Source organism: Stenella coeruleoalba (assembly GCF_951394435.1).
Source record: "Stenella coeruleoalba genome assembly, chromosome: 20".
NCBI classification, from domain to species: Eukaryota; Metazoa; Chordata; class Mammalia; order Artiodactyla; family Delphinidae; genus Stenella; species Stenella coeruleoalba.
Window position 1 is genome coordinate 30,632,985 of NC_137166.1, and position 23,236 is coordinate 30,656,220.

At 38.3% G+C, this 23,236-nt stretch overlaps 1 protein-coding gene across 6 annotated transcripts in view; it reads right to left on the minus strand.

The window, feature by feature from the left end:
• FTO (FTO alpha-ketoglutarate dependent dioxygenase) overlaps positions 1 to 23,236 on the minus strand; it is a 374,781-nt gene that overhangs the window by 269,907 nt on the left and 81,638 nt on the right. For all 6 annotated transcript variants that reach the window (XM_079907100.1, XM_079907105.1, XM_079907103.1 and 3 more), the window contains exon 2: positions 6,983 to 7,060. In XM_079907100.1, the coding sequence (XP_079763226.1) occupies positions 6,983 to 7,060 (78 nt within the window). The remainder of the gene's footprint in view (positions 1 to 6,982; positions 7,061 to 23,236) is intronic.

Genomic DNA, 23,236 nt, shown 5'->3' on the forward strand with positions numbered 1-23,236 from the left:
TCATTTTTCGTTTATGGAAAATTTATGGAATATCCACTTGTACCAAACGCTGTAATAAGTGCCGTAAGTATAATGATAAAAACAAGTTAGGTCCTGTTACAGAGCATCTCATAGTTTAACAGGAGAAACAGAAATAGGGACCAGGAGTTAGAGATTTAAGACGTCTCACAACAGAAGTATGAATATACTAGTATGGGAGCAGGAAATAAATTATTAGGAAGGGAGTCTGGACAATTCTCATTTATTGAATACATATTTTTCGAGCAAATATTATTTGCAAAGCACAAGGTGCTGGAAATACAGAGAAAGCAAAACTTCTGTATGTTCTCCGGGAGCTCATATTTATATATATAGTATAAGTATATAGTATATATAGTTCATTCTATACATATATATATATATAGAGAGAGAGAGAGAATTTTACTTATTTATTTAGTATTATTTGTTTAATGAAATATATTTACTTTATATTTTAGATTGTGTATTGTTGTATTACTGTGTATTGATGTATTTTAGACTGTGATATGTGCTACGGAGAAAACCAAACCCAAGTAAGTAAGGTAGGAGTGCCGGGGTGATTGTCGCTATTTTACACAGGATGGGCAGAGAAGGCCTCTGATGAGGTGCCATCTGAGCTGAGAAAGGCAAGAAAGGAGCACTCAAGCCCTGCAGATAGCTGGGGGGAAGAGACTTCCAGGCTGAGGGAACATTAAGTGCAAAGGCCTTGGGGCAAGAGTGTGCTTGGTTTATTCCAGGAAGAGCAAGAATGCCAGAGTGGGAAGAGGAGGAGGTGGGGAGAAGCAGGAAATGAGGGAAGAGAAGCAGTCAGGAGCCAGATCTTGCCCTGCTTTGTAAGTGACTGTCAGGGACTAGGCTTTTACTCTGCAAAGATGGGAAGCCACTGAAGGGCTTTGAGCAAGTCTAGTGAGCTGATATATGTTTTAAGAAGGACACTACTACTGATGCTATGTTAAAACAGTCTGGAGAAGAAGTTAGGCATGGCAACCATCTGAGAAAGAGATGGTGGTAGCTTTGGCCACGGTGTACACGGCAGAGGTGGTGAGAAGCGTTCCAATTTTTAATATATTCTGAAAGTTACACAAGTGGGACTTCCTGGTATATCCCAGAAGGGACTGTATTTAAACAAAGTCTTTAAGGATGAGTAGATACTCACCAGACAGAAAAGGGGATGTGGGTACTCTAGACCCAGGGGACAACAGGTACAAGGGCATGAAAGGATGACAGGCACAGCAAAGCCAAGGTGTAGTGAGAAACTCTGTACGACAGGAGTTTGAGGCTGGACGCTATGTCAGGCAATGGGGTGGAGACTAGATCAGGGAGGCTGTTTGGGGCCATACAGTCAATGGCCTTGTAGGGTAGGCAGAGGAGTTTGAACTTGACCTCAGAGGCAAGAGAGACCCAACAAAATTTACAAAGCAAGGAGTGACAAGTCTGCCGTATTTATCGGAACACAATTCTGATGGTGTTGGCGCGGGCATAAGGAACACCAACTAGGAGGCTCTTAAAACTGTGGTTGTGGAAGATGACAGATGAGGACCTGATTTCACACAGTGTCGGTGGGACTGGAAGAGAAGAAACCACTTAGGGCTTAGGGAAGCCATGGAGAGAAGCTGAGGACAGCAAGGGTCCGATTTGAACAACTGGACAACAGGGATGACAGTAGAGAAGGGAATGAATGGAAGGCAGGATCCCTGTAAAATGTAAGTCATATCCTGTCGCACTTGTGCTCCAAACCCTGTCACGTCTTCTCCTCTCACTCAGTCACGGCCAGTGTACTCATTGTAGACGGCAAGTTCCTGTAGAGTCGGGCCACTGCTCTCCGATCTCATCTCCTTCTACTTTCCCCAACTCTCTCACTTCCCTCCAGATGTGTTAGCCTCAGCTGCTGGTCCTCAAACATATCTTAGAGGCTTTGCTGTTCCCTCTGTCCAGAATATTCTTCCTGCAAGTACTACATGGCTTGCTCCCACACCTCCATAAGGTCTTCATTCAAATGTCACTGTAGGAAGACCTTCTGTGACCACCCCAGTTGCAATCCCCCACCTATAGTCTCTACCCCCCTTACCTCCTTTACCATCTCCATACCAGTCTTCCCTTCCAATATTTATCTTTCAGTTTTATTTCTTTAATCTCTCCTCCTTCCCTCCCATCCCCAACCCTACCAGACTCCACAAGAGATAAGCTCAAAGAAGGCAAGAATCTTTTGTCGGTTTTCACAACTTCATCTCTAATGTCAAGAACATTACCTGGCACAGAGTAGGAGAGCTAAATACATTTGTTGAATTAAGTAAATAATGAATACATATGGATCACGTTGAGTTAGACGTCTCTGCAAGACTTTTGGGTAGAGCCACCCAGCAGGAAGCTGGAATCGGAGCCCCACAGGTCACAAGAACGAAAAGGGATGGACACAGAGGTTTGGGACCATCGGGATAAAATCAAAGCAATTCCAGAAGCACCAAGAGATACAGTAGGACAGCGCTTATGAGTCAGACCCAGGACCCAGACAGCCTCGATCCTGGCCTTTGACACTTCGTGCTTATAAATCTTGAACAAAGTTTTAAACCTCTCGGTGCCTCTGAGCCTCATCTCTAAAATGGAGTTTTAAGAACAACCTGCCTCAGAGGGTTGTGATAACATTTGAATGAGCAAATCCATATAAGGCACTGAGGGCAAGCTGGCAGATGGAAGGCACAAAACGGGGAATGCCGAGGAGGGTGGCACTGTCTCAGGATAAGAGGGGTAGCACTCCTATATCTGGAATCCAGAGCTTGTTTTCTATGTAATTCATTTCCTTGTGCTCTATCGTAAACCAACAGAGGTTCTCTCTGCTCTTCTGCTTTGAGTTGTTGCTGTTGTTTTCTTTCACTGGTTTTCTCTATGACCTTATCAGAAGAAACCAAAAAACTTCTCTGAAGGCATTGTGAATTTGAGCACGATATACTGGGAAGCATACGGTGTAGCAGAAAGAGCCTGGGTCTTCAGAGTCAAAAAATATGGGCTTGAACTCAAGCTCTGCCAGATTGGTAAAACAGGAATGACAGTATCTACCTTAAACACCCTGAGTCTGAAGAAAAGTAGCTGCTGAATATGTATTTGTAGAATGAAGGAATGAGGCTGCTGTGAGGATGAAATGTGACAGCCTTCATCCAGCACTGAGCACAGTCCCTGGCACCTCGTAAGGGTCAATAAACAGACCCAATATGGACCCTGCAAAAAGTCTTGTTTTTATGACTGGCAGCTGGGTTGGCATTCCTGCGGTTAGGACCTGTTTAAGGGACCCAATGTCAGGTCTAAACTTTTTATTTATTCATGTCATTAAAAAAGTATTTTTACTTCATCTTTTAAGAGAACAGATTTACTTTACAAAGGTTTGGCTGAAGCACTCCCTTATTATAAGGTGCACTTAAAGTGATTAGATATTGGTATCAGGTTTGTTGTGGGTCTTACTAGCAAGATAAAAGTGAAGCCTTGAAAATAAACTCAAAATGGATCAGAGACCTAAATGTAAGACTGGACACTATAAAACTCTTAGAGGAAAACATAGGAAGAACACTCTTTGGCATAAACCACAGCAAGATCTTTTTTGACCCACCTCCTAGAGTAATAGAAATAAAAACAAAAATAAACAAATGGGACCCAATGAAACTTAAAAGCTTTTGCAAAGCAAAGGAAACTACAAACGATGAAAAAGCAGCCCTCAGAGTGGGAGAAAATATGTGCAAACGAACCAATGGACAAAGGATTAATCTCCAAAATGTATAAACAGCTCATGCAGCTCAATATTAAAAAAACAAACAACCCGATCAAAAAATGGGCAGAAGACCTAAATAGACATTTCTCCAAAGGAGACATACAGATGGCCAAGACACACATGAAAAGATGCTCAACATCACTAATTATTAGAGAAATGCAAACCAAAACTACAGTGAGGTATCACCTCACACCAGTTAGAATGGGCGTCATCAGAAAATCTACAAACAGCAAATGCTAGAGAGAGTGTGGAGAAAAGGAAACCCTCTTGCACTGTTGGTGGGATTGTAAATTGATACAACCACTATGGAGAACAGTATGGAGGTTCCTTAAAAAACTAAAAGTAGAATTACCATATGACCCAGCAATCCCACTACTGGGCATATCCTGAGAAAGCCATAATTCAAAAAGACACATGCACCCCAATGTTCATTGCAGCACTATTTACAAGGGCCAGGTCATGGAAGCAACCTAAATGCCCATCGACAGACGAATGGATAAAGAAGATGTGGTACATATATACAATGGAATATTATTCAGCCATAAAAAGGAATGGAATTGGGTCATTTGTAGAGACATGGATGGATCTAGAGACTGTCCTACAGAGTGAAATAAATCAGAAAGAGAAAAACAAATATCGTATATTAACGTATATATGTGGAACCTAGAAAAATGGTACAGATGAACCGGTTTGCAGGGCAGAAATATAGACACAGCTGTAGAGAACAAACGTACGGACACCAAGGGGGGAAAGTGGCGGGGCGGTGGTGGTGGTGGGATGAATTGGGAGATCGGGATTGACATATACACATTAATATGCATAAAATGGATAACTAATTAAGAACTTGTATAAAAAATAAATAAAATAAGATTCAAACATTTTTTAAAAAGTGAAACCTTGATAGTTGTTCTGTTTGCCTTGGAGTCTCCTTTTGTGGCTCAGCGTATGGCTGGCTCACAGCACCTGGGCTATCCTTGTTGTTTAATTGCTCATGCACTACTTTCATCATACAAAAGCTAAAAAGGCTCAGAAGTTGCTTTATAATAATGTGCATTACCATGTACCAGGAAGCTCCTATCTATGAAAATATAAGCAAGGATTTAAGAACTGATTACATTTGGGATACTTTTAAGGATACTTTTTAAAATTATTTTTTTCCTGATTACAAAAGAATACATGTTCATTTAGATAATTTGGAAAACTAGAAAAGTTCAAAATAGAGAAGTCTACCAGTCTGGGAAATAACATTTCTGTATCAGTCCCGCAGATTGTTCTAGAGGCCACCTCCCTGGGGAGGAGCATTTGTGTGTAAAACAACATTAAAATCACACCAGATATTATTATATCTGTCTTGCTTTTTAAATGAGCTAATGCATACATTAATTCATTCATCCATTCAAGCAAACTAATTAAATACCTACTAGGTGCCAGGCCCTATATACAGTACAGAGAATGAGGGAAAGGAGCATATAAAATCATTCCAATGACCTGAGATAATTAAGGTACACGTGAAGTACTACAAGTGCACACGAGAGGGAGCAGAGACCACCTCTGGGCTATAGACGTGTCAGGGAAGCATCCTACAGGAGATGACACGTGAACCGTTACTAATAACAGGTAACGCAGAAGCCCTCCAAGGAAGGAAGATGGAAAGGATGTAGGAGGAAGACCCAAAATATAATACTGCACAGCCAGTCTGAGCTACTGCCAAAACCCAGTGTGTGTACAAAGGTAAAAACATGGGGAAGACGAGGCTGGAAATGCAGGAGCCGGGCAACAGACCATTGTGGGATTTGAAGCAGAATGTTGACATGCTTGGATTTATGTTTTGGTTTTAAAAAAAAAAAAAAAAGTCTACTACAGCTTTAAAGAGGGGCAAAGAAAACTAGAGCAATCCATAAAAGGGCTGTCCAGGTGAAAGGTAGCGAAGTTCTAATGACAGTGGAGATGACAGATGATGTCCTGGAACTGAGGATGCACGAGAGACCTGGGATTCTAGACGGGTAAGCTCATTCTTTCCTCTCTTCTTTCCATGGTTACTGAGAATCAGCTATATGCACGACAAGCATATGCTAGGTGCTGGAGAAACCAAGCTGATGTGACCCAATTCTTATACCCCAAGAGCTAACATTCCAGTAGGAAAGAAGAGATGAAAAGGTACTATTTTTACTGCTCAGCATGCCTTTCTTTCCTTCTTTGGAACAGGGCTCCAGTTTTCCTTTGGGAAAACCATCCATCTCTGACTCACACTCCATGCAATGCGAGTGGGAATGGTCATACTCCAACCCTACTCCAAGAGTGGGTGCAGAAACTAGGCCAGGCAAACAGGAGCATCTCACTCCCTTGAACACAATGACTGATTCAGGGATAGGCACATGCCTCTAACCAGGCCAACGAGATCATTACTGGGGGAATCAGACAGACCAGGAAAAAAGAAATCACCACCTTCTTCTAAGATCCTATGTGCTTAAGACCACATACCCCCCTGGGCTGTCAGAGTCCTCCTGTACTATCAGGGGAGAGCCTACTAGCATGAAGCCACACAGAAAAAAGCGAAGCCGAGAAACAGAAAAACAGTGATCAGATGACATCTTTCGAGAAACTGGATTCGGCCATGTGCTCCTTGACATCCAAGTTAAGTAAGTCAATAAATTCCCTTTTTTGTCACAATGAATTTGTTTGTGATTTTGTCACTTGCAATTGAAAGAGTGCTGACTAATTCAGGGGGAGAGACACAGAATCGCACAACTGCAATACAATGTGATAGGTACAATCAAGTTATTTATAAGGTACAAGGAGCACAGCGGAGAGTGCAGTCAATTCTATTAGTAGGTAAGGTAAGTAAAGAAACTTTCACAAAGGAGGCGATGTTTAAGTGAAGTCTTGAAAAATTAGTCATCTGGCAACAGGATAAGGGGCAAAAGAATATTCTATGCAGCAGAAACAGAAGGAGCAGAAGCAAGGAGTGAGGAAGAACACAGAATGCTTGGGGAAGAAAAGACAGTCGACTATGCTAAAGCACTAAGTTCAGAGCAGAAAGCAGATTGTGCAGGAATTTATATATTCTGGGGGTGAGGAGACACTGGATGACCGACTCAGACCATTTCACCTCTCATTTAACCTCTCTAGACCACAGTGGCTTCATAGGTAAAATAAGGTAGAGCAGGAAAAAATCAGTGCAAATTGACAAATATTAAAAGACCTTACCTGCTGATAGAATTCATCATCTTTGGGGGTCAGATAAGGAAGCCAAGTGTCTTCAAGCTCTTCAAGAAGCCTCAGTTTCTGTTTAAAAATAACAATGATTACAGGTGACTGAATATAAACTGACCCAAAACATAAGACAATCCCTTATTTTTGCCATAAGAGACTACCCTCCAAAATTTAGCCAACTTGAATGTACAAACTTTTCGAGAGAGAAATTAGTCAAAAGTCAATTATAAAATGTATTCATTTAATTACTTGCATTTAAATTATACATCATATAAAACATTAACTTAGACATAATCATTTTATTCACTCTCACATTTCAGGAAGCAATTTGCTTCACTCTTGACCTGTATCTTTAACATTAGGGTCTTTTTCTTCATCACTAGAGTCACCTTTTGAGTTATCCAATCAAACTCAAATTTAATTATCCAATCAGTTTTCCAGAACAAATCTTCCTGCCTGTATAATCTGCTTGAGACACAGCAGTTTTCGAATCCTTACCATCACTGAAACTCTCCAACCAAGCCACAGGTATCCATTTACATAACGTCAGGGTATTTGGAGAATTTATTCATCCTGTATACATTTATTTGAGATCATATCCACTTACACATTACTTTTTTTTTTTTTATGCGGTACTCAGGCCTCTCACTGTCGTGGCCTCTCCCGTTGCGGAGCACAGGCTCCGGACGCGCAGACTCAGCGGCCATGGCTCACGGGCCCAGCCGCTCTGCGGCATGTGAGATCTTCCCGGACCGGGGCACGAACCCGTGTCCCCTGCATCGGCAGGCGGACTCTCAACCACTGCGCCACCAGGGAAGCCCCACATTACTTTTTAAAAGTGATCTTTCATCCCTAGAATAATTACTAAATGTATCTTGAATATCTTTGCTTCTTTTCTTTTCCAATTTGATAAAGAAATCTTTTCAAGCACCCACAACTAGTATTGTCTGAGGCCATTTCAAGCTACTTTGTCTTCCAAATAGTACCCATGCTGTTCAAACAAGGTAACTAAGAAACGACCCCGCATTATAAAGTACTTTATAAGGAACCAAATACATACAAGATGACACCCTCCTTATGAGGGATTTTTTTCAAAGAATATCTAACCTTATATTCAAGCATGTGTGATATGTGTGTGTGTGTACGTGGCATATAAATAGCATATATATATATGTGTGTACACAGACACACATACACATAGAAATCACCTATATACTACAGAAATTTTCTGAAAGAAAAAAACAGAAAAGGCAGAAACAAATAAAACTGCAGTACAATGTGTTATTCAGGCTGTTGTCAGCCATTAAGGCACTTTTATAAGAATTAGAAAATGGTGTGTCTTACTCTGGGTTGATGCCCCCCTACTCCCTACAGCATGACTTGGAGAACACAAACTGGATTTTAGCCCCAACCTATCCCAATGGGCACTGTCTTTATGCAGCGAACAACCTGCTCAACCAGACATGGTGGCCCTGAGAATCATCCTCTCCCATCTCTGGGCAGCCTTCTCACACTAACCCATCACAGAGTAGTCCAGAGCAAATACCCCTTCAGGCAGAACTCAAGTCCTTTCTGGATCTTTTTTATAATTATCCAAAGTGAATAAAGAAAAAAGGGAATAGAAAAATGGCAACCAGTTGACCTAAGAGAGGCAAAAGAGTACACTTTACTCTTATGCAAAATTCTAGTCTGTTTATATCATTAAAGCTTTCTGCTTTGTCTAAAAGGTACTTTCTCATCTGTAATGATAAGACTGGCTTACCAGTTAAACTATGAAGAATCTTCCTTTACAAAGGACCCATAATACTAACACAAACCATTGGTTTATATAAATCATTGGTTAAGAGGTTTATCTGTTTTCCACATTAGTCATTATTTGGGACACAGAAAGAACTAATGATGTTTTCATGCCTATACCTGCACATTTATGCAGTCCATCACAAACTTAATCAAAACCTACACCTCAATTTTCACTTCAGGCTCAGGAAAGCCTGCGTTTTCCTATGAATCTTTTACCAGTCCTTTCTATAGACAGAACACTTACATGCCCCCCAAAAAGTTTTAATGTTTAAAAAGATGTTAAAGGCTTGAACAATTGAAATGCACATGATCTCTCAGACTTTGAGATGGCTCCACCTTACAAATACCACCTTAAAATCTCTTCAGGAGAGTCCATAAAGCTAATCTGCATATAATAGGGAACACAAAGGTACAGATTTCTATTAGGAATTACGTATTCCACCTTGACCAGATTAAACAGCAAGAGACCTGTCCCAAAGATGAACAAGCACCACTGGAGGCTGAAATTCCACTTATAATAAATACTTCAGTAAAATTATTATAAAAACAACCACTTCTCGGCTCAGTTGAGGTCCAGTGCATCAGACAGACAGAAAACATCATAACCTGTAAGGCTGTATCAAGAGGATAAAATTCCTTTTTATATATATAGTAGTCTGTATCTGTTAATCTCAAATTCCAAATTTATCCCTCCTCCTCCCTTTCCCCTTTGCTAACCATAAGTTTGTCTTCTATGACTGTGAGTCTATTTCTACTTGTAAATAAGTTCATTTATATCATTTTTTTAAGATTCCACATCTAAGTGATATCATACGATGTTTGTCTTTCTCTGTCTGACTTCACTTAGTATGACAATTACTAGGTCCATCCGTGTTGCTGCAAATGGCATTATTTCATTCTTTTCTTATAGCTAAGTAATAATCCATTGTGTGTGTGTATATATATATTTATATATTATATATACATATATACATATATATACACCACATTTTCTTTATCCATTCATCTGTTGATGGACACTTAAGTTGTTTCCATGTCTTATTATTGTAAATAGTGCTGCTATGAACACTGGGGTGCAGGTATCCGAAAGGATAAAATTCTACAGGAATGTTCCTACCATAGAGCAAGCAGAATATAACTGGTCTTTTTCCACTGGGAATTTTAATTTTAATACTGTGAGCATTGTTATATCTCTATGACGGGAGAGAATGGGGTCAGGAAATCGCTCAACTTAAGGCCATACAGATGAAATCTGCTCTGTACATCAACATTCACAACCTGTAATTCTACTGATTAACTAATGAGATCAATTATAAATAGCACTATTTATCAACTTAAAAAGAACCTTTGGTCATATTTGCCTTGGTGAAGTCAATCAGGAATGATTATTAGATTAAACTGGTAGTTCATGAACATCACACATTTCTTAAAAATTAAGATTGCTTTATAAAAAGGCATAGTCACTTTGAGCATAACTGTAGAGAAACAAGTCCTCTCATACTCATGAGTGCACAAGGGTACAATTCCGATGCAGGGCAACTGACAACTCCTATCGAAATTCAAATGCATTCCCTTTGATCCCAAAATCCTACTTCTAAGGATTTTAATTTCTTACTTGTACCATGTTCTGAAGAATGTATGTACAAGTTTACTCACTGGACCACTATTTGTAGACCAGAAGCTTGGAAACATATTAAAAACCACTTAGTTGCATACTTAAAAGGTTGAATTTTATGGTGTGTGAATTATATCCCAACTAAAAAAAAAAAAGATTAGAAACAGTGCCAGTGTCCATCCACAGAAGATGGTTAAATAAATGCTGGTACATCCACACAATGAAATACAAAGCAACAGTAAACAAGACCGAGGAGGCTCCCTTTAGTGAAACAAAGAGCTCTCCAGGACACATGGGGAAGTGAAAGGCAAGGGAAAGAATATCTGCTTGTATTTGCATAAAGAAACATAAAGGACATGTGACAAACTACTCAAGTGGTTCTCTCTCAGGGGCAGAGGTGGGAAACAACTAGAAGGGGCCAGGGATGGAGTAAGGCTATACAAAGTATTTCCTTTTGTATTGTTTTGATTTTTGAACTCTGTAAACATACTGCCTATTTAACATATTACCAATTATCAACTCAAGTGTATTACCTATTAATTCTTCACGTGGAATTCAGTACAAAGATGAAGATGACATGACATGATTTTTGGCTTTATATTAGACAGTGCATACTTTTGTGATGTATGCTAAAGTATTTCGGGGGTAGACTTGTAGACTGGCACAGTAAAGAGTGAAGAGGGGGAAGAGAAACAGCTCTGACAATTTCTTTGTGTCAAATGTCAAGCCGTCAGTAAACACACACGACATTCAAATGCACTCTGGAGTGGAGGCAGAAGGCACTCGTGTTTGACTGTCAGATCTGGCTAACTGCTGCTCCTCCGCCTGAGATGCAGATAAATCCACACAGCTGGGCCTTACAGCACACTGCTCTGCTCACAGCTTCTTTGCTGTCACCCTGGTGTCAAATACATCAAGCTGTTCACACATGCCACACAGAAAGCCAGAGGGAGTGCAAAGCCTCAGCTCTCCCACCTGCAGGAGGAGCTCTGAAGACCCCTCCATGAGGGCTACAACCACCTCCGTAGCTCCTGCAAGGAACGGGTACACAGACACAAGGCCTTAAGTAAAACACATGGCAACTCAAAACCATAAAGGTTGGATGTCAGAAACTTTAACCCTAATAAGCTTCTGACTCACTGTGAAAAGTTAAGCTGTATCTGAGCTTCCATATCTTGTCAAATAGGCATATAGCTTGCGAATCTTACAGGTATTACCTAAAAAGATTAACTGGATCATGACTCCTAATGTGAAGATGTATCTTTCACAGATGAAGTGTATTTTCCATCCCACTGCTGTCTCTTCAGCCTCGTCAGATTATGCTAACAGCCCCTATTCTTTATCCATTTTTCATTTTCCACATAATTTTTAAACTATGAATCATATTTTGTCAGGTTCATTAAAAAATTAATTTTGTCTGAGTCTTCAAAATATAATCACAAATAAAGGCTTATGAATGTTCAATATAAAAATAAGCACCTGATCTTCTGAGGGTTTCAAATAATAAGTAGGAAAACTGACCTAGTCCTTGGGAAGAGCATAAGTAAGGGAAATCTCCCCAAGGAAGACACATCAAAACTAATACCAGAAAGATGAGTGAGAAGTAGTTAAGCCAAAAGAAGTATAAATAAATATTTCATATACCCATATTCCATATTTGCTTTTAAAAAGAAAAAAAAGTATCTCAACAAAGAGCATTTGCTTTCCTTTACTCACTGAAAATGCGGCACGGTAAAAATAAACAATTTGGAGGGAAGAGTAGAATTTGTATCCCGACTCTATCACTTCCTAGATGTGGTACCACACCTGAATCAACCTCTCCAAACCTCACTTTACTCATCTGTAAAACCCTGTTTCACAGGGTGTTGTGAAGATGAAATAAAATTAATCATATATATTAGTGCATTTTATAAACTATAAACTATGCAGATATTAAGAAAATGGCATTCAAATGGAGGAAGGGGTCTATAACAAAGCATGAGCATCTAAGAAGCCTAACTGTTAGTTCTAACACCAGTACTACCAGCGTAAATATATGATTTGGGACTGGTGTATCTCCCTGTGACGTATAAATGAAGTAGTACATGTAGAGATCTAAGACCATTGCCAAGTACATAAAAAAACCCTCAATACACTTTGGCAACCACTTGCTACTGTTATTTACCCATGTCTGAAAAGGACAGTTTTATTTATTAGTTGTGAATTATTTATAAGCAATCCTATGTGTAACCCATCAAATTATACTTTATGCCATGTACATAAGAAATTCAGACATTAATTTCCCTGGGTGAACTACAGCAGAACTGTATAAAAACTCTCCATAAAACTTTATATATATAAAATGCCTCGATTAACTACACTGGTGATAAAAATAAAAATTATTGTGAAAGCTTAGAACAGATGAAGAAACAAAGGCCCATCCAGAGATACAAAGTGGCTGGCAAAAATTACACTACTAGTCACAACTCATAATCTCATTCCCTAAGTATAAAGGTAATTTCCACTACACTCCACCACACAACCCTGAAACAAGAGAAATCTGATCTTTCAAGAAGTGTTCAATGTTTCACTTTAAAAAAAACACATATAAATGTAAACATTTTAAGTAATTTTAATTAAAATCAATTCTATTTTTTAAACTTAAAACCAATGCTTATAACCACTACTTCTGGACTCTCAAGTCCTGGCTGCTTTGGTAGCTCTACAATGTTTTCAAGAATTTTTTTTTTTAGCATTTCTTGTTCAGTTCTTAATAATGGGAGCCTATGCTGTAGTAGACCAAAAATCCAGTTAGAGTGAAAAAAAACTCATAATCCACAAATCAGGAAGAATTCTCAGGAGGATTTTGCCTCAATAGCGGTATAAAATTAGCCCTGGACTACTGCTCTATTCCTTTATAAACAGCTTAAAAGTAAGACTGAAAAGATCAAACTAATCAAAAACTACAAGGCATGGAAAGGAAGACAAGACTATAAGGCAAGGTAATATGAGTGATAATGAAGAGAAAAATCAGTCAATTGGAACCGACCCCAAAATGGCACAGATGACAGAATTAGCAGACAAGTACATTAAAAATAGTGACATAACTGTAGTTCATAAGTACAAGAAGTTGGGAAAAGACTGAACATGGCTAATAGAGAAAAAGAAATTAAACTTCCAGACAGGAAAACCACAATGTCTGAGATGAAATATAAATATATTGGATAGGATTCAAAACCGGTTAGATATCACAAAAGAAAAGAATAGTGAAAACAAGACATAGCAGTGGAAATTATCCAAATGGAAACACAGGCAAAAAATAATTATTAGAGTATCAGTGAGCTGTGGGATGACTTTAAGCAGTTTAATACATATGATTAGAGTCATCAAAGAGGAGGAGAAAGAATGGGAGAAAGAAAAATACTGCCCAAGAATTTTCCATATTTGATGAAAACTATAAATCCATAGATTCAAGTTGTTCAAAGAACTACACACACACACACACACACACACACACAATGAGGAAATAACACTAAGGCACAATATAATCAAATTACTTAAAATCAGTGAAAAAGAGAAAATCTTTAAAGCAGTCAGAGAAAAAGAAATAGTAAGTACACAGGAACAGATCATAACATGAAATATCTCATGGAAAGCATGTTACCCAAAGATAGTGAAGAAACATTTTCAAATAACTGAGAGAAAAAAAAAATTTGTCAAACTAGGTTTCTATCCCAAGCCAAAACATCTTCCAAAAACAAAGGCAAAATAAATACTTTTTCAGATATATAAAAGTAGAAATTCAACACCAGCAGCGCTTCATGGTACGAAACAATAAAGGAAGACCATCAGATAGGAAGAAAATGATACTAGATAAATCTGAGTCTTCACAGGGGAATAAAAAGCATCACACATAATAACTACATTTGAAATAGAAAAGACTTTATTCCTTACTATATAATCTTTATAAAAGACAACTATTTAAAGCAAAAATAATAGTACACTGCTGGGTTTATAATATATGTAGAAGTGAAACATGTAATAACAATAACACAACAGTTAAAACAGAGCAGAAGTATATTGTAAGATTCTTAAACTACATGTGAAGTGCAATAGTACTACTTCAAGGAAGAATCTATTAAGATAAAGATGGATACTAGAAATCCTAAAACAACCATAATATAATAATAAAGAGTTATAGGAGACTAGCCAACAAGGGAGATAAAACAGAATCATGAAAAATCAAACCAAGAAAACAGAAATAGAGAATAAAAGAGAACAAAGGGCAAAAAGTAAACTGGTAGAATTAAATCCAACCATATAAACAATCACATTTAATGTAAATAGTCTAAACAATTCAGTTAAAAAGAAGAGACTGTCAGATTAAATTCTAAAAATCAATATCCAACTATATCCTGCCTATAAGATATTGACCTCAAGAATAAAGAAACAAATAAATTAAAAGTAATAGGATGGACACAACAATGTGAATGTACTTAACGCCACAAAACTGTACACATTAAAAAGTCTTATGCATATTTTATCACAATAAAAAATATTTTAAAAAGTAAAAGGATGAAAAAAATATTTACCACAGTAATACTAATCAAAAGAAAGTTGAAATAGCTATACTGACACTAGACAAAATAGATTTCAGAGCAAAAAATATTATTAGAGGCAAAAAGAGTCATTTCACAATCATAAAGGAATCAATTCATCAAGAGAACATACCAGCCTTAAATATCTATGCAACTAATAACAGATCTATCAAATACATTGAGCAAAAATTGATAGACTAGCAAACAGAAATATGCTTGACCGTTGAACAACACAGGGATTAATCCACATATAACCTAGAGTCGGCCTTCTGTATCCGCGGTTCCTCCGCTTCCAGATTTAACCAACCAAGAATCATGTAGTACTATAGTATTTGCTATTGAAAACTATCCACGTTATAAGTGGACCCACACAGTTCAAACCCATGTTGTTCAAGGGCCAACAGCAGATGATTCCACAATTACGGTCAATATCACCCCTCTCTCAATATGCCAGAACAAGTACTTGGAACACTTAGCAAGAACACAGAAGACCTGAACAACACCATAAACTAACTTGACCTAATTGACATTTATATAACAGTTAACCAAACAGCAAAATACACATTTGTTTCAAATACACGTAGAACATTTGCCAAGATAGACCATATCTTGATATCACTATATTTAAAAGGATTCAAATCATTAAAAAAAACATGTTGCCTGGGGGAGAATGATGTCAGGAATATGGCCGAGTAAGACGTCACTTGATTGTATGCCCCCCCTCAACAAAAACAATTTGGCATCCAACCACAGACAAAAGTGCCTTCTGTGGGAGCTGTGTGATTCAGCACCACACTCCAGGGACCCAGGAGAAGTCTTGTCAACCTGTGAGTCAGGAAATAGGCATACAGACCTCAATCCCAGCTGTGGACCCTGAAATGGCCCAGGAGTGGGCTCCAGCTCCTCTCAGCCAAGGTCCAGGAGGCCCTGGAGAACACCGACTTAGACAATCACCCACAGAAAAGAAAGCCTTTGTGGAAGTCGAGGAGTTCAGTGGAGAAGTTCCAGCGCAGTGTTTGAGCACAAATATCCAAGAGTGGACACACTGGAGAGAGTAAGAGGAATGGTTTGACGTACCAACATCACCCCTCCCACAAGGGAGCACAGCTCAGTGCTAAGAGGATCCGTCTTGGCCCGAGATTTCTCCCACAGTAAAAAGTGAAACTGTGTGAGTGGGTAGCCAGCTCCTCCAGCTGTGTGGGATGCTACCAAAGAGGCACATTTCTCTCTCACTTAATCATGAGCTGCATGACTGGGGTCGGGGGGGAGGAGGGGGAGCGTGAGAGGCTGAGAGAACAGCAGCCAGGGATTGGAATGAATGTATTAAAGGGACATATATCCTATTAACCACATCATGGACTCCATCAAGGGGCCCACTCACAAGACACTAGGGTTGTCCCATCTGCTGATCCCCCAACTGGACCATGGGCACTGCCAGTTCTCCATAAGCTTCACTCACAAACACTCCCATTCTCCCATTCTGTGGCAGGTATGCACACTCCTGATGGTGGTGAGAGCAAGCTTTTGCATGCTCTCTAGTGAGCATGCTCAGAAAGCCATTCTGAATCTGTGGAACAGAGAGAGATCACAAATCTGAGCATTCAGCACTGCCTTTGGAAAAGCAAAAGGGAGGCTGTCAGTACTCAGCCTGGTGCTTTGCAGGACTGAGAGAAGGTATACAAGCTTAAGAATTCGGCCACAAGAGGGAGCAAGAAATGTGGGACAGGGGTATCCAAGAAGGTTTGAGAGAGCCTCAGAATACCTATCATGGCAGACAGTAGGAATTTCTCTCTGGAAGTCAGTCAGTTAAGACTAGAGGAAGTGAGTGCTACTTCAAATGCAAAGACAGAAAATGTAAGACTTCAAGGAATATGAAAAATCAAGGAAACAGGACACCATCAAAGGATAGCAATAGGGCTTCCCTGGTGGTACAGTGGTTGAGAGTCTGCCTGCCGATGCAGGGGACATGGGTTCGTGCCCCGGTCCGGGAAGATCCCACATGCTGCGGAGCGGCTGGGCCCGTGAGCCATGGCCGCTGAGCCTGTGCGTCCGGAGCCTGTGCTCCGCAATGGGACAGGCCACAACAGTGAGAGGCCCGCGTACTGCAAAAAAAAAAAAAAAAAAAAAGGATAGCAATAATTTTCCAGTAACTGACTCCAAAGACATGGAGGTCTATGATTTGCCCAATAAAGAATTCAAAACAGTTGATTTAAGGAAGCTCAATAAGCTACAAGAACATACAGAAAGACAGTTCAAAGAATTTAGGAAGAAAATTCACAAACAAAATGAGAACTTAAACAAAGAGACAGGAATGATAAGAAACCAAACAAATTATGGAGCTGAAAAATACAGCTGAATGTATGAAATTATGAATGGAATAAAAAGTGCAACAGAGAGTATCAACAGCAGAATGGATTAAACAGAAGAAAGAATCTGTGAAGAGAAAACAGGACTTTTGAAATTATCGGGTCAGAGGAAAGCAAAGAAAAAAATGAAAAAGAGTGAAGAAGGCCTACGTGAACTATAAGATACCATCAAGAGAAGCAGTCTGTGAACCTCTGGAGTCCAAGAAGGGAAAGAGAGGGAGAAGGGGGCAGAAAGCGTATTTAAAGAAATAATAGCTGAGAACTTCCCAAATATAGGGAAGGATCTGGCCATCCAAATTCATGACACTCATAGGTCCCCAAACAAATTCAAGCCCAAAAGATCTAACCCAAAATACATTACAATAAAACTGTCAAAACTCAAAGACAAAAAAGAGAATCTCAAAAGCAACAAGAGAAGCCTATTACCTACAAGGGAACCCCCATAACGCTGTTGGATTTTCAACAGAAACTTTACAGACCAGGAGACAGTGGGATGATATATTCAAGGTGCTGAAAGAAAAAAACTACCAACCAAGAATTTATTTGGCAAAGTTGTCCTTTGAAAATGAAGAAAAAATAAAGACTTTCCCGAACAAACAAATGCTGAGGGAATTCATCTTTATGAGATCTGCCTTACAAGAAATGCTGAAAGGAATTCTGTAAGCTGAAATGAAAGGACACTAAATTAATAACACAAAAATATACGGAAATATACAATACACTGATACCATACATAGTAAAAATCAAAACTCTGATACTGTAACATGGTGATGTGCTAACCACTTATCTCTAATATAAAGACTGAAATAGTTCAGTAAACATATTTTTTAAACTATACCTACAATAATTTACTAATGAATACACAATACAAAGAGAGGCAAATTTTGACATCAGAAAAATAAAAGGGAGGAATAAAAGGGTAGTCTTTATATGCAACTATCAGCATAAGATAGATTGTTACATCTATAAGATGTTTTATGTAAACCTCATATTAAGCATAAAGCCAAATCCTACAGTTGATACACAAGCATGAAGAGAAAGGAATCAAAGCATACCACTAGAGAAAATCATCAATTCACAAAGGAAGACAGCAAGAGAGGAAGAAAAGAACAAGGGCACTACAAAATAGCCAGAAAACAATTTAAAAGATGGCATTGGTAAGTCCCTTCCTATTAATAATCATTCTAAATGTAAATGGAGGGGCTTCCCTGGTGGCACAGTGGTTAAGAATCCACCTGCCAATGCAGGAGACATGGGTTCGAGCCCTGGTCCGGGAAGATCCCACATGCTGCGGAGCAACTAAGCCCATGCACTACAACTACTGAGCCTGCACTCTAGAGCCTTCAAGCCACAGCTACTGAAGCCCGCGCACCTAGAGCCCGCGCTCCACAACAAGAGAAGCCACCACAGTGAGAAGCCCACACACCGCAACAAAGAGTAGCCCCCGCTTGCCGCAACTAGAGAAAGCTCGCGCACAGCAACGAAGACCCAACATGGCCATAAATAAATAAATAAATTTTAAAAAATAAATAAATAAATGTAAATGGATCAAATTCTCAAACAAAAGACACAGAGTAGCCAAATGGATTAAAAAAATACAATACACAACTCTTTGCTGCCTACAAAAGACTCACTTAAGATTTAAGAACACAAAAAGAGAGCTATACTTAGGGTATAGGGTAGCTATACTTAGATGAAATAGACTTTAACTCAAAAGCAGCAATAAGAGATAAAGAAGGTCATTATACCATGATAGATGGGTAAATTCATCAAGCTGATATAACAATCATAAATATATATATACCCAACATTGGAACACCTAAATATATTAAACAAATACAGTCGTCCCTCAGTATCCATGGGAGATTGGTTCTAGTACTCATCTCAGAAACCGAAATCCAAGTATGCCCAGTCCCACAGTTGGCTCTCTGTACTCATGGGTTCCACATCCAGAGATTCAACCAACCACAGATTAAAAATTTAGTACACAATCCATGCTTGGTTGAATCTGTGAATGCAGAACCCATGGATATGGAGGGCTGATTGTATATTTACTGAAAAAAATCTGCATAAAAGTAGACCTGTGCAGTTCAAATCCATGTGGTTCAAGGGTCAACTGTACTAACAGATCTGAAGAGAAAAACAGACAACAATTCAATAATAGTGGGGACTTCAGTACTGCACTTTCAACAACAGGTTATCCAGACTGAAAATCAGTAAGAAAACGTTGGACATGAACTATACTTTAAGTATACTTTAATACTTAACATACATATACAGAGCATTCCATCCAGAATACATTCTTCTCAAGTGCACAAAGAACATTCTCCAGGACAGATGTATGGTAGGCCATAAAACAAGTCTTAGCTAATTTAAGAGGACTGAAATCATACCAAGTATCTTTTCTAACTACAATGGTATGAAACTGGAAAGCAGGAACAGAAGGAAAGTTGGAAAATACACCAATATGTGCAAATTAAAAAACAGACTCCTGAACAACCAATAGATCAAAGAAGCTATAAAAAGAGAATTTTAAAACTATCTTGAAACAAACAAAAATGGAAACTCAACATACCAAAACTTATGAGATGCAGGAGAAGCACTTATGAGAAGGAAGTTTATAGTGATAAATGCAGACATTAAGAAAGCAAAAAACTTTCCAATAAACAACTTAACTTTACCCCTAAAGGAACTAGAAAAAGAATGAACTAAGCTCAAGTTAGCAGAAAGAAGGAAATAACCAAGATCAGAGCAGAAATAAATGAGAGACAAGAAAAGAAAAAGAAACAAAAAGAATCAATAAAACCACATGGTTTTTTTAAAAGATATGCTAAATTGACAAACTTTTAGCTTACTAAGGAAAAAAGAGAGAAGATGTAAATAAAATTATAAATGAAAAAAGAGAAATTACAAATAATAACACAGAAATACAAAGGATCGTAGAACTACTAAGATTAATTATATGCCAACAAGCTGAATAACACAGAAGTGGATAAATTCCTAGAAACATTCATCTACCAAGACTGAACCATGAAGAAATAGAAAATCTGAACAGACCAATAACAACAAGTAAGGAGACTGAATGAGTAAACAAAAACCTCCCAACAAATATGATTTCACTGGTGAATCAAACATTTAAAGAAGAATTAATGCTCTTCTCAAACTCTTGCAAAAATTAAAGAAAAAGGAATACTCCCAAACTCATTATTAGCAAACAGCACATTAAAAAGATCATACACTATGACCTAATAGGATTTACCCCTCAGATGCAAGGATGTTTCAGCATATGCAAATCAATAAATGTAACACACCACATTAATAGAATAAAAGATAAAAATTATATGATGATTTCAATAGATGCTGAAAAAGCATTTGACAAAATACAACATCCCTGCATTATAAAAACTCTTCAAAAAATTGGGTATAGAAGGAATGTACCTCAACAGAATAAAAGCCATATAGGACAACCCCACAGCTACATCATACTAAAGGTTCAGAGCTTTTCTTCTAAGATCATGACAAGGGTACCCACTCTCACCACGCCTAGTCACAGCATGATACTAGAAGCCACAGCCAAAGCAATTAGGCAAGAGAAAGAAATAATAGACATCCAAATCGAAAAGGAAGAAGTAAAGCTGTCTCTGCAGATGATATGATCTTACGTACAGAAGATCCTAAACACTCCACCAGAAACTGTTAGAACTAATAAACAAATTCTGTAGGGTTGCAGGATAAAAAATCAACACACAGAAATCTATAGTGCTTCTTTACACTAACAAAGAAGCATCTGGAAAATACTTAGGAATAAATGTAACCAAGAGAATCCAAAAATAGTCCATCCTATTTATGGTCAATTGCTTTTTGACAAAGATTCAAAGTTAATTCAATGGAAAAAGAAAATCTTTTCAACAAATGGTACTTGAAGAATTAGAGATCCATATTTAAAAAACAAAAGAACTTTAATCCACAACTTGTACTATATATAAAAATTAACTCTAAATGAATAAATATATAAATATAAAACCCAACCCAAAATATAAATATAAAACCTAAACTATAACACTAGTAGAAAAACATATGACAAATTCTTTGAGTCTTTAGGGTAATCAAAGGCAAAGTTTTCTTAGATATGAAACCAAAAGCACAATCCACAAAAGAAAAATAAACTAAACATCAAATTCACCAACTTCTACTTTCAAAACTCTCAAAGCTAGAACTCTAATACACTGCTCTCATGAAAATAAAATGTTCCAACCACTTTGGAAGACAATCTGCCAATTTCTTAAAAAGTTAAGGTATATACCTGCAACGTGACAGCACATGTCCATACAAAAACGTGTACAAAAATGTCCACAGCAGCTTTACTTGTAACTGCCAACCCACTGGGATTAACCCAAATGTCCATTAACAAGTGAAGAGATAAAAAAATTGTAGTATATTGAAAAACAGAAAAAGAAATTGTGCTATATCAATACAAAAATGCACTACTCAGTGATAAAAAGGAATAAACTATTGATACATACAACATGGATAAATCTCAAAACCCTAGGCTGAGTGAAGGAAGCCATGCCAAATCAAAGAGTACATACTTCATGATTCCATTCATGCAAAACTCTAGAAAATGCAAATTAATCAACAGTGACAGAAAGCAGATCAGTGGTTGCCTGGGGCCAGGGATGAAAGGAAGAGGGAAGGATTACCAAGAGGCACAAAGAAACTATAGGGTGTAATGAATATGTGCAGCATTTTGATTCCGGTGGTGGTTTAAAAAGTATATACACGTGTGAACACTTATCAAGAAAACGTTTTTACAAAAGAGAAGGGGGAAAGTGAGGATAATATGGCATATGCAAAATTGGACCTGTTGTCATCTGGGGCGTAAACTTTGGATTATCGTTCAGTTTCCTTCATTGCTTTAGTCAGACTTTCTACTACTTGAGGCAATTTAAGTAATGTATATTTTTCTAAATATCTATTTCACGTAACTTAGTTCTCAAAGGTATCATATTTTCATATTATTCTTAGTGATACCAGTAATGTGTCTTCTTTAGAGTCTCTGATATCAGATCACATGGTTTACTTCCTCCTTTCTCACATTCTCATTACTAATTGTTATCTACAGTTCTGATTTTGTACTTACTTTAAAACAGAAAAGTAGTATTTTAAACCAATAATTAAGTGAATTTGCCAATACGTTTTATCAATTTCTATGCTCACCCTTTTTTCTTGTATTAAAAACCTTCCCTCTGCGTTCACTTTTCTTCTTGTTAAATTGCAACATATAACAGTTTTCCTAGTGAGAGTCAGAGTGTAACTCTCCTAGTCTTTTTTTTTTTTTTTTTGCGGTACGCGGGCCTCTCACTGCTGTGGCCCCTCCCGTTGCAGAGCACAGGCTCCGGACGCGCAGGCTCAGCGGCCATGGCTCACGGGCCCAGCCGCTCCGCGGCACGTGGGATCTTCCCGGACCGGGGCACAAACCCACGTCCCCTGCATCGGCAGGCGGACCCTCAACCACTGCGCCACCAGGGAAGCCCATCTTAGTCTTTTTTATGGCCGAAAATATCTGTACTTTTTCCTCATGCTTGAATCAAAGGCTACTTGGATTTTAAAAATTGAAATTAACTATAATCTTCCCTTAGCACTTGGAACACTTTATTCCCCTGTCTTCTAGCATCTACTGTTACTAACAAGAACCTTCTTTTTGTATATAAACTGCATTTTTGGAGTGTGAATCTCTTAGGGATTTTTTTTTTCTTTATATCCCTCACATTCCAGTTTCAACGTGATGGTATTGCTCAGAGTATCAGACTCATGTCTTTCTTTAAATAAGGAAAATTCTCAACTCTTGCTTCTTCAGATTTTGTTTCTCCATCATAATCTTCATTCTACT